General features: G+C 32.2%; 2 protein-coding genes across 2 annotated transcripts; both read left to right on the forward strand.

Moving 5' to 3' along the window:
• Nucleotides 1-4,487, forward strand: LOC135835442 (peroxisomal ATPase PEX6-like). Its single transcript, XM_065349700.1, has 11 exons — nucleotides 1-1,009; nucleotides 1,090-1,310; nucleotides 1,387-1,706; nucleotides 1,796-1,887; nucleotides 1,959-2,108; nucleotides 2,195-2,341; nucleotides 2,407-2,515; nucleotides 2,604-2,720; nucleotides 2,855-2,932; nucleotides 3,050-3,198; nucleotides 4,099-4,487. Exons 1-11 carry the CDS (start codon nucleotides 196-198, stop codon nucleotides 4,191-4,193), a joined length of 2,292 nt encoding a protein of 763 aa, XP_065205772.1. The 5' UTR covers nucleotides 1-195; the 3' UTR covers nucleotides 4,194-4,487.
• A 5,866-nt stretch (nucleotides 4,488-10,353) lies between these two features.
• Nucleotides 10,354-12,897, forward strand: LOC135835443 (regulator of chromosome condensation-like). The gene is made up of 8 exons (XM_065349701.1): nucleotides 10,354-10,691; nucleotides 10,763-10,959; nucleotides 11,026-11,202; nucleotides 11,274-11,484; nucleotides 11,547-11,690; nucleotides 11,764-11,880; nucleotides 11,947-12,105; nucleotides 12,177-12,897. Exons 1-8 carry the CDS (start codon nucleotides 10,604-10,606, stop codon nucleotides 12,344-12,346), a joined length of 1,263 nt encoding a protein of 420 aa, XP_065205773.1. The 5' UTR covers nucleotides 10,354-10,603; the 3' UTR covers nucleotides 12,347-12,897.
• Nucleotides 12,898-13,257: the final 360 nt, after the last annotated feature.

The raw sequence follows: 13,257 nt of genomic DNA on the forward strand, positions 1-13,257 counted from the left end.
AAAATTCATAAAAATCAAAAATTCAAAACCGAATCAAATGTTTTTTAATAGTTTTTTTAGTATCATTTTTGCTACAAAGTCCAAGAGCGAAAGTAGAAGATTGGTGCTATTTCATCATTTTCCATCGTACATGATTTCTGAGTGATCTGGTGCTATGTTCATCAACCTATTTCACAATAAGATTTTAATTATTCAATGGAAAAAATGGAAACTATAAGCTTGCAAGAATCACAATTTCAGCGTATCATCTGTAACATTAAAAACACTGATATAATATTGGATGAAAATGTTACTCTTCTATGCAGTCGTCTTTCCTCTGAACTAATTGAAACCAAAAGTACTGAATGGATTTTAGTATCCACCAAAACAGAAGTCGAAAATTTCTTTTACCGGCAAGTTGTTGCAGATTGCGATATTACATGTAACCATTGTCTCATACTTACCAATACCAATTTATTCAATTTAAATGTTTGTTCTCCATCTGAAGTGAAGCCAGCTTTGAATTGCGATTTGTTGATTCGCAGCGCATTCCAATTCGAGCCTAAATTCGCTACTGAAATGAAAATTGCCATGATCGATTCGTATCATAAAGTTGATTATTCAATAGTTGACGATTGTTTGAAAAATTATTTTATGAAATCAAGATATCTTCATATCGGCGACCTGATTTGCGTAAATGTCTGTCAAATACTTCCAGACGCAGCTTATAATGATGCTAGAAACGTGGATGATTTCTTATACTTCAAAGTTGAGGATTTGAAAGGATGTCCGTATCCCACTTACGAACCTGGAGTCAACTACGGTTATTATGTCAGTGTTAAATGTACTACGCTTCACCAAGTAAATACCACTCAATGTTTCGTCCCGATGTGTGATAAAACAATTCCTCATGATTTCGAATTGTCCAACTTCAAAGATGAAATATGTTCCTTGATTCCTGATGGAATGAATTCGATATATAATGAATTAGAAGATTTGACTTTACCTTTTTTGCTAATGAAAAAAGAAGGTTTGTTCAATTTTATCCAAAACGCAATTTAACCATAACACATCTTGATTCTCGAGTATAATTTTTTTCACTGTTTACAGATGTGAAACTATTTCCTGTATTTTTATTCAGTGGAAAAAGCGGATCAGGTAAATCCACACTGCTGAAAGTCTTGGCTAAAAAACAAGGAATTCATTACTGGTCAGAAAATTGCATATCAATTCAGAATAGTAATCCAGCTCAAACCGAATCTATGATGAATAATATTTTCACCAAAATCGCTAGTTTGTCGCCGTGCATTCTACATTTTCGAAATGTAGAGGTGAGTTGTATTATGTATTTAAGTAAATTAGATGTTCACTTCATGTTTGCTTATAAGAGATATGAAATTGTTGCAGGCACTTTGCGAAGATGAATCGAGCAATAAAGACGACCGCACTATTGACTGTTTTATTAAAAATATTAAGTCATTTCAGTCGAGCTACCCCGTCATAATATTTTGTACAAGTTCTCAAGAATCTAAACTAGTTCCATCCTTACAACGTGTATTCTTACAAACCGTAAAAATAGAAAAATTAAGTCATACTCAAAGACTTTCACTGCTGAATTGGATTTTAAAAAAAGAGAATATTGAAACTGAAAATTTGGATAAAGTGGTTTCTGCTTCATCGAATTTCGTGTTCTCTGATTTAATTCAATTGATTTCCAGAGCAATAAGGTAGATAAGCGAAATTCAATTCATGATTAAACTGTTATTTACCTAGTAATTTTGCCAGATTTCATACCAAAAAAAAATTCTATTCGTAGTATTGCATATCGAAATTTCATTTGTTCCAATCAGGAATTCATCGATCATAAAAGGGATATTCTTCGTTCAGATCATTTCTTCGAAGCACTGAGTGAGTGCAATATTTATCTTATATCTTGTTAAATTTTTTTAATTTAGTAAAAAAAAATGTCAAATTATTAGATGAAATGAATGAAACTTACGCTGATGCTATTGGTGCTCCTGATGTTCCGAATGTTTCCTGGGATGATATCGGCGGTTTGTCTCATTTAAAAGAAGAAATATTGTCATCACTTTTGAAACCTATTCTGCGCAATGGTTTACGCCGTTCTGGTAATTGTAAATTATATATTCGTGGTAAAGTTAAAATACTGGTAAATCTCAAATCACTTTTCATTTAATTGAGAAATTTCTCATAGGATTATTACTGTATGGTCCTCCCGGAACTGGCAAAACTTTACTAGCCAAAGCTGTTGCTACTGAATGCAATTACAACTTTCTATCGGTAAAAGGACCAGAGTTGTTGAACATGTACGTTGGACAAAGTGAAAAAAATATTCGAGAAGGTAGAAAAGTCAAATGCTTTAGATAATTCAATTACGTTTATTGTATGAATGTTTTTTTTTAAAAGTGTTTTCAAGAGCTCGCGAATCAGCTCCTTGCGTGGTATTCTTTGATGAATTAGATTCTTTGGCTCCAAGAAGAGGCCAGAGTGGTGGTTCTGGAAGTGTCATGGACAGGTAATTTTATCGTCTTTTCTCATTTTTTATAGAATAATGTTGAAGCAGATAGTAGGTGATCAATAAAAAAGTTGTTTCTAATTTTCAGGGTGGTATCTCAATTATTGGCTGAAATGGATGGAATTCAAAAAAGCCAGAATATTTTCATACTAGCTGCTACTAACAGACCAGATCTCATTGATTCGGCTTTACTTCGACCTGGAAGGTGATTTGAATATTTTAATTTACCATTAAAAAATATATTACTTGAGTCATGTTACAAAAGAAATTTGAAAACTTTGCTTCATTTTGGGAGCATTAAAAATATTTTTTATCGTATTTAAAATATTTTTTTTGCAGATTGGATAAAATGTTATTTGTTGGGAAATGCAAAGATACGGAAAGTAAATTAGCTGTTTTGAAAGCTTTGACAAGAAAGTGAGTGAAACTGAAATCATCAGCATCGTCGTGTTTTTTATTTTTATAAAATCTCGCTAGGTATCGTTATGATTTTTCGTTGAGAATAATCCAGGTTATTTTATTTGTCAACCACAGATTTAAATTCACCTCCGAAGTCAAATTGGAAGAAATAATTCTATTATTGTCAGATTCGAGTGAATTAACTGGAGCTGATTTATACGGTATTTGCTCAAATGCCTGGTTGAGTGCAGCTCGTCGTCGCATAAAATATTCGCAAACCAGTGGTAATTATTTCTTATTTTATTAATCACGAAATAAATTAAACCAGTCGTGTTCTATCATATCTATGAGAAAATGAATTCTCTAATTCAAAAATTTAAATTTTGATTCGGAGTAAGGTTCATTTGGGTATTTAGTTACAACCCTAACTATGTAGTACGTGTGTGAAAGCAATTAAATCAAAAACTATCGAATTAATCCAAATTTATTTCATGTCAAAATGATCGTGTTATATTGTACATGACCTGCGTGCATAAAGTCACGCCACAATGTCATCGTAGAAATCATTTCCTGATTTAATACACTTCATTATTGCGCCTGAATGATTAAATTATCTAATCGATAAACGTTTGAGTCTCAGGTATCATCTGAAGAGTGATATTCTAAAACTCGCTTTGTCCATTTTTATCAAAGTGCGTTTTTCAGCGGTATCTGGTAGATGAAGTATTAACTCACATTCCTACATCATCAACCTACCAAAATGAGGTGTTAAACTCACCTTAATAGCCAATTCACTAAAAAATTTAAAAAAAAATAATGTTCCAAAACGCGCTTTGTCCATTTTTATTGAAAATTTTTTCAGCAGTATTTAGTGGATGAAGTGTATACCTACACTCCTACATCATAAATCCACCCAAATAAAGTGCTAAACTCGCCTAAAAAGCCAATTTACCCGTTTGAAGGGAAACTGTTTTTCCTCTCTCCTGAAAAGTTGTGAAAATGGACAAAGCGAGTTTTGGAATAGCATTCTTCATCTGTGTATGAAGACACAATTGCTATTATTTTTTAATTTAGTGATCAGTAATGAATTATTAATTTTGTATTTTTTCGTCTTATGAAGTACCTTGCATTGATTTTTATTTATTTGTTGAAATTCTAATGATGCGATGTTGTTTCTCTTCCAGATGATACGAATTTAGAAAATGATGTATCCGTCTGCAGCGACGATTTGATCAAAGCTATTTCGCAGTTCAAAGTTGAAGATTTGAACTCAGATTAATTATTTGTTAGTATTTTTTAAAACTACTACGAGTTTTTTGTTTTGTGGTACCTATGGCGAAATTAATAAATGAATTCGATTTGTTGAAATAAACAGACTATATTTTTTCGAATATTAACAAAATTTTGCTTGTTCAACATCTTAAAACATTAGCTTTGTAATCTTACTTTTCGTTTTTACTCCTAAACTTCGGCGTTTAAAATGATATACTCAACTACTCGTAACGACCGCATCACGTAAATGAATTACCCATGTTAAAATACCTATTTTAAATTTAAATTTCTTTTTGGAATATTTTATTTTTCACCAATTTAATTTCTTTGTTTCTTATCGACTCATCAAATATCATTAAGTTGTTCATCCTTTTTCTTCCACCCTTTTGTCATTCCATGATTGATTGATTCCAATAATTAATTTCAAAGTCATTCCAATTCTATTTTTACTAAAACTAGCATTTAGCAAACATCTTCAGTATCTTCACTGAATAAATAAAATGACAGGATTAAACCAACTCTAGAAGCCTAGAAAATGCTTCATTTTTAAAAAGTCTGCATCAGTATTTCTGAAATTCTAAATTCTAACCGAATGTAGGTGAAGGTAAATTTAGTGTTTTCGATTCGAAGTTACCAGCCATAGGCCAACGAGCAGGCCGACGAGTTACAGCTAAAATAAAAATTGCTGTCTCCTCATTAAATTCTGTTTTATTGAATTTTTTAATTCAATTCAAGACCTTAAGGGTCAAAAATTTAGTTATAAGGTATTGACTTTGTTCAAATTACTTTGTAAACTTACTTTCGAAAAATAAAAAACAACGGAAAGTTTTCAGAAGAAATTTTCTTCAACGTCTGAAAAGTTTTGAACTTACTGCGCAGCTCTGAAAAATTGTTCAAGTTTTATTGAATAATAAATATTTTTAATAATTATTGTGCCAGCGCAGTCTTTAAAACTTATCAACTTATTCACAAATAATTTTTGGAATTATCTTTTTGAGGAAAACTGGAAGAATGAAAATCATGAGAGTCTTCTCTTAATTGGTTTTTGTAATTTAAAAAAAAAAAACAGTCGCAAAATTTCCTGTAAAGAAACGAGTGACGGATTGCTACAGTTATGTTAATAAAGTTGCCTATTTTTAAGGGGCCAAAGTGTTCCAAAATACGATTTTTTCTTTTTAGCCACTTTGAAGATTATTTTGTGGTTAAAATCCTCAATTTTTTGATTAGACAGCCTGCATTTTTTTTCTGCTAATACTTTTGAAATTACGAGAATTTCTGGACAGATGAATAATAAGTATCTACCTACTTGAAACGAGCGAATTTAATTTTCTCATTCCATTTTACAACACCATTCAGAAAGGATAGGTTGTTGAAATAAAGCGTGGTAATTGATATACCAACTTCGATCTGTTATGCTTATTCGTTATTTTCCATAACAGGATACACTAATTACCATGCACAATTTACTTAACCGTCGTATGGTTATTATTTCGCAGGCAATATTTTCAAATATATATTTTTTTGTTTTTACATAAGGTTGTCGTTTTGTTCAGCTGTAAGTATGTTCTTTGTTGAAGTTTTCCAAGGATGATAATGTGATTGTTGAAAAACACTCGAGTTTCGATTGTCTCAAATCACTTAACAAACAGTACCTATACGATCAAGTACACTTTTCTTTACTGGTTAAATGCCAAGTTTACATGAATAAATCGAGCCTTGGGATTAATTAAAAGACCATTATTTTGAGCTTTTAATTCTTTAATAAGAATTCAGTTTGTAAGAGTAAATTGTTTGATGTTGAAAAATTTCCGATAAAAGATTGTGAATTGTTTTATCAACTAAGTAGGCATAGGCGCCTATTTCGGTTGATTTTGTTTTTTTTTCTAACAAACCACTCAAAGTTTTGAAAATAATATTTCATCTTATCAGCTTTGGAAAATGTGATGAGTTATACATGTATTTTTCCAATGTTCACTATTTCTGAGAAAATTCTTTTATTAATGATTTATTGAAAAAAATTATTAAATCAAATTTCTATGAAATCTTCATTTTATTAATCTTATGCATATGAATATTGATTAAAAGGTATAAGTTGGAAGTTACAGCACACCAAACTTATCAGAATCTTTGCAGACATGAGTTTTCCTTTTGGAAAATGCAATCAATTACTTTTATTTAATAATTTTCTGTCGAGTGTAAATATCGTTGATTTTATTAACATATTGCTTATCTAGGTACTTATAGAGTTCACGGATCACGTTGACATCCATATACTTACTTATACGAATATGTTCATCGTAATCGACCTCTCCCTTTTTCTTTTTATAAATATCGAAAAAATACCCTTCAATAAAATTGAATTACTCAACTTGTTCACTTTAAATTTGTGTGCACAAATGAATAGAAATGTTTCCATCGAATTTCTCATCTGCTGTTTATTGCACATTTATAGAGTAGGTATCGTTACTGCATATAATTGCGACTGAAAATTATCTTATAGAAATAAGAATAAGGTATTTGTGGTTTGTGGTAGAAGTCATTAGTCAGGTTAAAATTTATTGCTCAAGAAAGAATTGCGAATGTAGCTGTTTCAAAAACCATACCACTTACCAGGATACGTACATTTTAATTTGAATTTTTTAAAGTTATATGTATTCAATGCTTTTCGTTGGAAAAGTAGGGAACCGAGCTGAAAATAATTCACTGCATTCAATAGTGGAAAATTTTGTTCACTACTTGCACAAATGTAAGTAATAGGTACCTGCGTAAGAGTAACTAGGTACATACATATGTAATTTAATAATTGTAGGACTAATGCCAGGCTGGCTTCTTCATTTCAGGCACACTTACTAATGGCTTCATTTTATTAAATGCATTTTACACAGAACACGAGAATCATTCGGTGAATGAACTTGGAAAATGAATTCGAGAACATTCTTTAAAACACTTTATTTAATTAGGTATGTCCTGTCGCTGTCGCGTCGTTGGTCATTCAATTGAAACGCATTCCCAATCAAAAATAATTGTGTAAGAATAATTTATAATAAGCTTAAGCCTAATCTATTACGTTGAACCATAGGTGAAATATTGTAGTATGTAAGTATGTATTTATACTCATGTCTCAATATTTTTCAATTCAGACGAGGATAGTTAAAACAGATCTGAAGTACCATACTCGAGAATATTTTTTTATTTTATCTTAATCGTGATGATAGCTATCGCTTTATTGATTTTGGGAAATTCCACATATTTGGCCTGTATTTTGGGTGAAAGTCTTGGAAGAATCGTAATTCGTAGTATGTATTTGATGTAGGATAACCAAGCAAAAGCTGGCAAAATAACCTAAACGTGACTTCATCCGCTGCTAAATTAGCAAGCTACACAATTTTACGTTTTTGAAGTTATGGAAATTTCGAACCATGATTGTTCAAAGATTGTACAAATAGGTACTATATCCATATTCCACTTTGAAATGTGAAATATTCTCAGCTTGGCAAAAAAATTCATTAAAAATCGAAAAGTTATTTAAAATTTCATTAAATTAGGAATTCTACAGCAATTGTGACGTCTTTGTTGAAAGAATGAGCAAAAGCAAAATATCTACATTAGGGTGGATCGTGAAAAATAATGTTGGAGAATTTTGACCAAATTCAGCGGAGACCTTCATTTTGAAAGTAGGTACAGTTACTCAGAAAGAACTTCAGATCCGAAGATGGTGCTGGAGGGGAGATATGGATTCATGAAGAGAAATAATTTTTGAAAATCGCGTTCTTTTTTTTAGCTCTGTATCTTACCTAACCTGTTTAGGGAAAAATGACTCACATCCGCAATAGTATTGAGATTTTGCTTCAACCTAGGCTATTTCCTTATGAATCCAAGACCACATTTAGGATTCTACGGAGCGGTTGAAAAATTTGAACATCTCTTATTTTTGGGTGAATTCGTGTTTTGAAAATTTTCTGAAACTTCAAAATTTGATAAATTGAGTTCAGAAATAAAAATCTTATTTGAAAATGGAAATTATGACATAGACAGGACCTAGATGGGATCTGGATGGGTTAAATATTTGAAAAAATTGTGTTTGGGAATTAAATTTTTTAATTTGAATTTTGAAATCGAGTTTGGACGATAAATTTGAAAATAGAATAATTAATAAATTGAGTTCAGAAATGAAAGTCGAGACCTAGACAGGACCTAGGTGGGACCCATATGGGACCCATTTGGGACTCAGATGGGACGCATATGACGACCCAGATGAGACCTGGGGGCGGGTAAGTTGGGACCCATATGCGACTCAGATTGGACTCAGATGTGACCCATATAGGACTCAGATGGGATCCAGATGGGATCCAGATGGGACTAGATTGGACCGGAATGGGACAAATATTTGAAAATTGAATTTGGGAATTGAATTTTGTAATTTGAATTTGGAAATTGAGTTTGGATAATAAATTGGAATGGACGTTTCCAGCACATAGAAGGAGTTCAAAAATTTTTTTAAAAATGATAATTTTTTCAGACATTTTTAAAAAACGCAAAGCGATAATTTTGTATGTATGGAAATATGTGATCTGTCACGAGAAAACCAGGTTAGTGTCCAAAACGTAAATTTTACAGGATGGGCATTTGAAGTTTTGAATGTATGTGTTCGGCGATCTATGATTCGCAGGTCCGTGAAACTTGGACCACTTTTGGCCACAAGGGGTGCCAACATAACCTTACAATTTTTTTCAAAATCAGGGTTGCCAAAGGCCGATAATCGAAATTTCCCCAAATCGATTTTTTCGTTTTTTTAAAATTTTGAGCCAAAAATGTCGCGAAAACTATTAAAAATGAATAATTAATATAAAATAAAGTTATTTATTGAGTTTTTCAATTTTTACAAAAATTTTGTTCAAGGTGAAAAGAGTTGATTTTTCCAGCTTAAGCCTCATTCAAATTTCAATAAAATGGCACTAATCCTCCAAATGTGGGCCGATTGCCCCAAAAATTTGCATGTTGACTCCCCAGAACATACTTTTCAAGAAAATCACAAAAAAAAAATTTTTCAAACTTGTTTTGTAGTTACTCTATTTTTTTAACCTTGAATTTAGGGTCAAAAGAATCGTTCGCGAACGTTTTAACCACCACAGGCGGATTCTGCACTCTGAGTACTACCAATATCCACAAAAAAAAACAAATCGATTTTTTGGACACTAACCTGGTTTTCTCGTGACAGATCACATATGATCAAATTTCAAATTTTTCGCATTGGACGCACGTAGAAGATCTTTTCATTTTTCTAAAACAGTTTGGATAAAGGCTATATAGAGTAAAAACCCAGAATTTTTTCAAAAATTCCATATCTTTGAGGGCTTATATCTTGCTTTCAGGGATATCTCTGGAGCTAAAAACTTCTTAAAGTAGTTTTCAACTAAAAATTAAGGTCTCCGCCGAATTTGGTCAAAATTTTGTGGCATTTTTTTTTCTGGTCCACTCTAATATACCTTGTGCTTACTTACCTACAATTTCAATTCCTATGCAAATTTTGATTTTAAAAAATACCTAATAAGTAAGCATGTAATTATAAAATTTAGGTACGTAGAAAATTCTTTTAGAAATATTTCTACTTTTTTATTATAAATTTACAATTTTTATTTAAAAAACGTCATACATATTTAAATTAAAATCATAATCTCTTTCCCCTCTCTTCTTTCATCGATAGATAGTAATAAAAAAAAAAACATGATCAGCAGCGTAAATAATTTTGGCAAGAAGCATATTATATCAGTGGAGTGGAATATTCGATAAGTAAGTACCTCAATCAAATCAATTCCAAAAGACATTTCAAACCTGTTTGAAACTCAGAATAAGAATAAGAAACGTGATCGAATGAAAATTACCTCGTAACAAGTACTTTTCCACCTTCCACCCAATTCACTATGTACTACAACTACATAAAAACAATTTCAAGTCGAGAAAAACTTATCAAAAATTCATCAGGCGTAATTAGCCTACAAACGATCGGTTCGCATCGTTAGCAAAAATTCTGCGCCTAATTCAACAACTCTTTTCGGCCTTCTTTGGTGCAAAATGATGACGTCAGCCATAATCATAGCACAGTACAGCTGTTTGGCAAGTGACGTCACTGTGACGTTTCATTGTTATTTTGCACCAAAGATGGCCGAAAAGATGGCTGACGATTTCATCATTCATAGATAACCCATCTATATCATTTCACCTGAGTGAAGTGAAGCTATAGTGCCTTAATAAAATCGTCGGTTATACATCGAATAATCTATGAACCCATCAATTGTTATAATTCTAGTTAATTACGTGTCCAACGAACGTCTCCATTTGTAACATCTTCTGCCAAAACTTATCGACAGTCACGTCAGATTAATCAACCCATCTCCAACGGAATTTTACACACAAACCATGTATTCCAGAAGATCAACTACTAAACGAAAAAGTACAATTCATCAGGATTCAATTTCAACAAAAAAGAAAAAGAATTCATTATCTGGTACGTCATCGCTTAACATAACTCATTTTTGTAAACCATTTGTGTACTTATTGAAATTGAATTCATCACAGGGTTAACGTTGAAACCAATTTACCAACAAACGCTCGGTTCTGGAAGTGTTTTCACTGGTGGTTCCAACAATGAAGGTCAATTAGGAATAACAGAACGGCAGCTATGTAAAATACCAACGTTGGTCGAAAATCTAACCGATATCGTTGATATATGTGCCGGTGCAATGCACACGTTATGTATTGATAAAAATGGCAAAGTACGTTACGTTACGAGTGTATTTTCTAAAATTATTCAGCCTAATTATAGCTCATTTTCACATCAGGTTCATAGTTGGGGCTGTAACGATGAACTCGCTCTTGGTCGCGAAACTACCTCTGAAACCGAAGCAATTCCTGGTGAAGTGAATCTCGACGAGAAAGTGGTCCAGATTACAGCCGGAGATTCACATTCAGCTGCACTTACCGAAACTGGCAAAGTTTACGCTTGGGGATCATTCCGAGTAAAGTGGTTTATTTCGTATTTTCCCCACGTTTATCATTGTTTTACAACGTTTTTGTAATTTTTTGAAAGGATTCTCACGGTGAAATGGGTTTGACACCGGAAGGAAAACCAAAGATGCCAACGTTGATAATGAATAACGCTGCCAAAATCGCATCCGGTGCGAATCATTTGCTTATACTTTCGACAGAAGGATTATTATACAGTCTAGGATGCGCTGAGCAAGGCCAACTTGGCAGAATATCAGTTAGATTTGCCGATCGTGGTTCTAGATGTGGATTAGGTAAGTGGTTCTCAACTAATCGGATATGGTTTATAAAATAATTCATTCCGAGTGTTTTCCAGGAAACTTTTTAAATCCACGGATAATACACGCACTTCGGAAGAAAAAATTCGATGAAATTTGGGTGGGTAGTTATAATTCTTTTGCCAGAGAGCACTCTACAAGCCATATTTATTCCTTCGGATTAAATAATTACTATCAGTCGGGTAGGTTTTTGGTAGTCGTCATTTCTTATTTCTTAATTATTCTACGTGTTTAATAAACTCGCGTGTTTTTCAGGATTAGAAGAAGAAAAAATCTATCCATGGCCTGTGGTCAGTAAACCGTTTTCAACGAATAAAAAATGGGTATCTATATGCGGTGGTGATCATCATACGCTCTCTTTAGATAATACAGGTAAAAGTTGTCTTCATGTAGAGACCGATTCGTTTTCCCCTTTTTACACTCTTGATATTTTTAAAGGTACAACGTATGTCCTGGGAAAGAAGGAATACGGTAGATTGGGCTTAGGAGAATATTGTGACGACGTACAAGAACCCACTGTTATACCAGGTCTAAAAAATGAAGAAATTACTTCGATATCTTGCGGAAGTTGCGTTTCATTCGCACTTACAAGAGAAGGTATGTGAGAATACCTCTCAACCAGTCTAATGTGTATTCTCAACAATTTTCTAACGATTATTCGATTCCAGGAGAAGCCTATGGTTGGGGCATGGGTACGACTTACCAATTGGGTAAAGGCAGTAAAAAAGACAACCACGAACCCAAACTCGTCAGTGGTGAGCAAATGCAGGATTATAAAATAATTAAAGTCTGCAGCGGCGCCCAACATACCGTATTTTTGGCTCAAAGGAAAACCTGAAAAAGAAAAAAATTGAATTAAAAATGGAAAAGTAACTTCGAGAAAAACAATGAAACATCTACTAACGGTAAAATTAAGACCTAAAAACAAAAATATAATTAAAAATGGGAAAAGTTAATTTGAAAAAAAATCGAAAAAACAACAAAAACTTTTGCTCCGACCATACTCCGTTGTAAGTTTTTTAGTTTCCGCCCAGGATGTAAAACTGATTTTCTAATTAATAATATTTCGTTTATTCGTTGTATTTCTAAGTACCTTCCTACTGTTTATTTCAAAAATTTCATTTCTTATTACCAATTAAGTGATAAATATCATTATAAATACAATTTATGATTTTTTTTTGTTCTTTTACTTTTTGTACTGATTTTCTAGTTATTAATATTTCGTTTTTCGTTGTATTTCTTAGTACCTTCCTACTGTTTGTTTTAAAAATGGTAAATATCACCATAAATTAAATACAATTTATGGTTTTGTTTTTTGTTCTTATTGTACTGATTTTTTAATTATCAATAATAATAATAAAAAAAGTATAAAATGAAAAAAAGGGTCAACATGTTGCTTTTATTTAATAATATCAACAAAAAACCATGCAGCTGTTATCACACACACAATTTTCAATTCTTAACAAAGAAAAATTGAAATTTTGATGGTGTTATGAGAAGATCGTTCGGAAATGTTTACTCAGAAACTTTAAATCGGATGTAAAAACTCGGGAGTATTTTTAATTAAGTCAGACGTTATGCAAATTACCGTCACGATACTTTAATCATATCCGCTGTTTTCAAGGGTACGGGTATATACTAAGAGAGAATTTCTTAGGAAAATTCTTACTGGTATGATATGAAAATAAAATTCGTCGAATTTGTCTCATCATTGACTAATTAATCGCACGGAGGATGGATATATAGTAA

The sequence above is a fragment of the Planococcus citri genome, chromosome 2 (assembly GCF_950023065.1).
Source record: "Planococcus citri chromosome 2, ihPlaCitr1.1, whole genome shotgun sequence".
Taxonomy (NCBI): Eukaryota; Metazoa; Arthropoda; class Insecta; order Hemiptera; family Pseudococcidae; genus Planococcus; species Planococcus citri.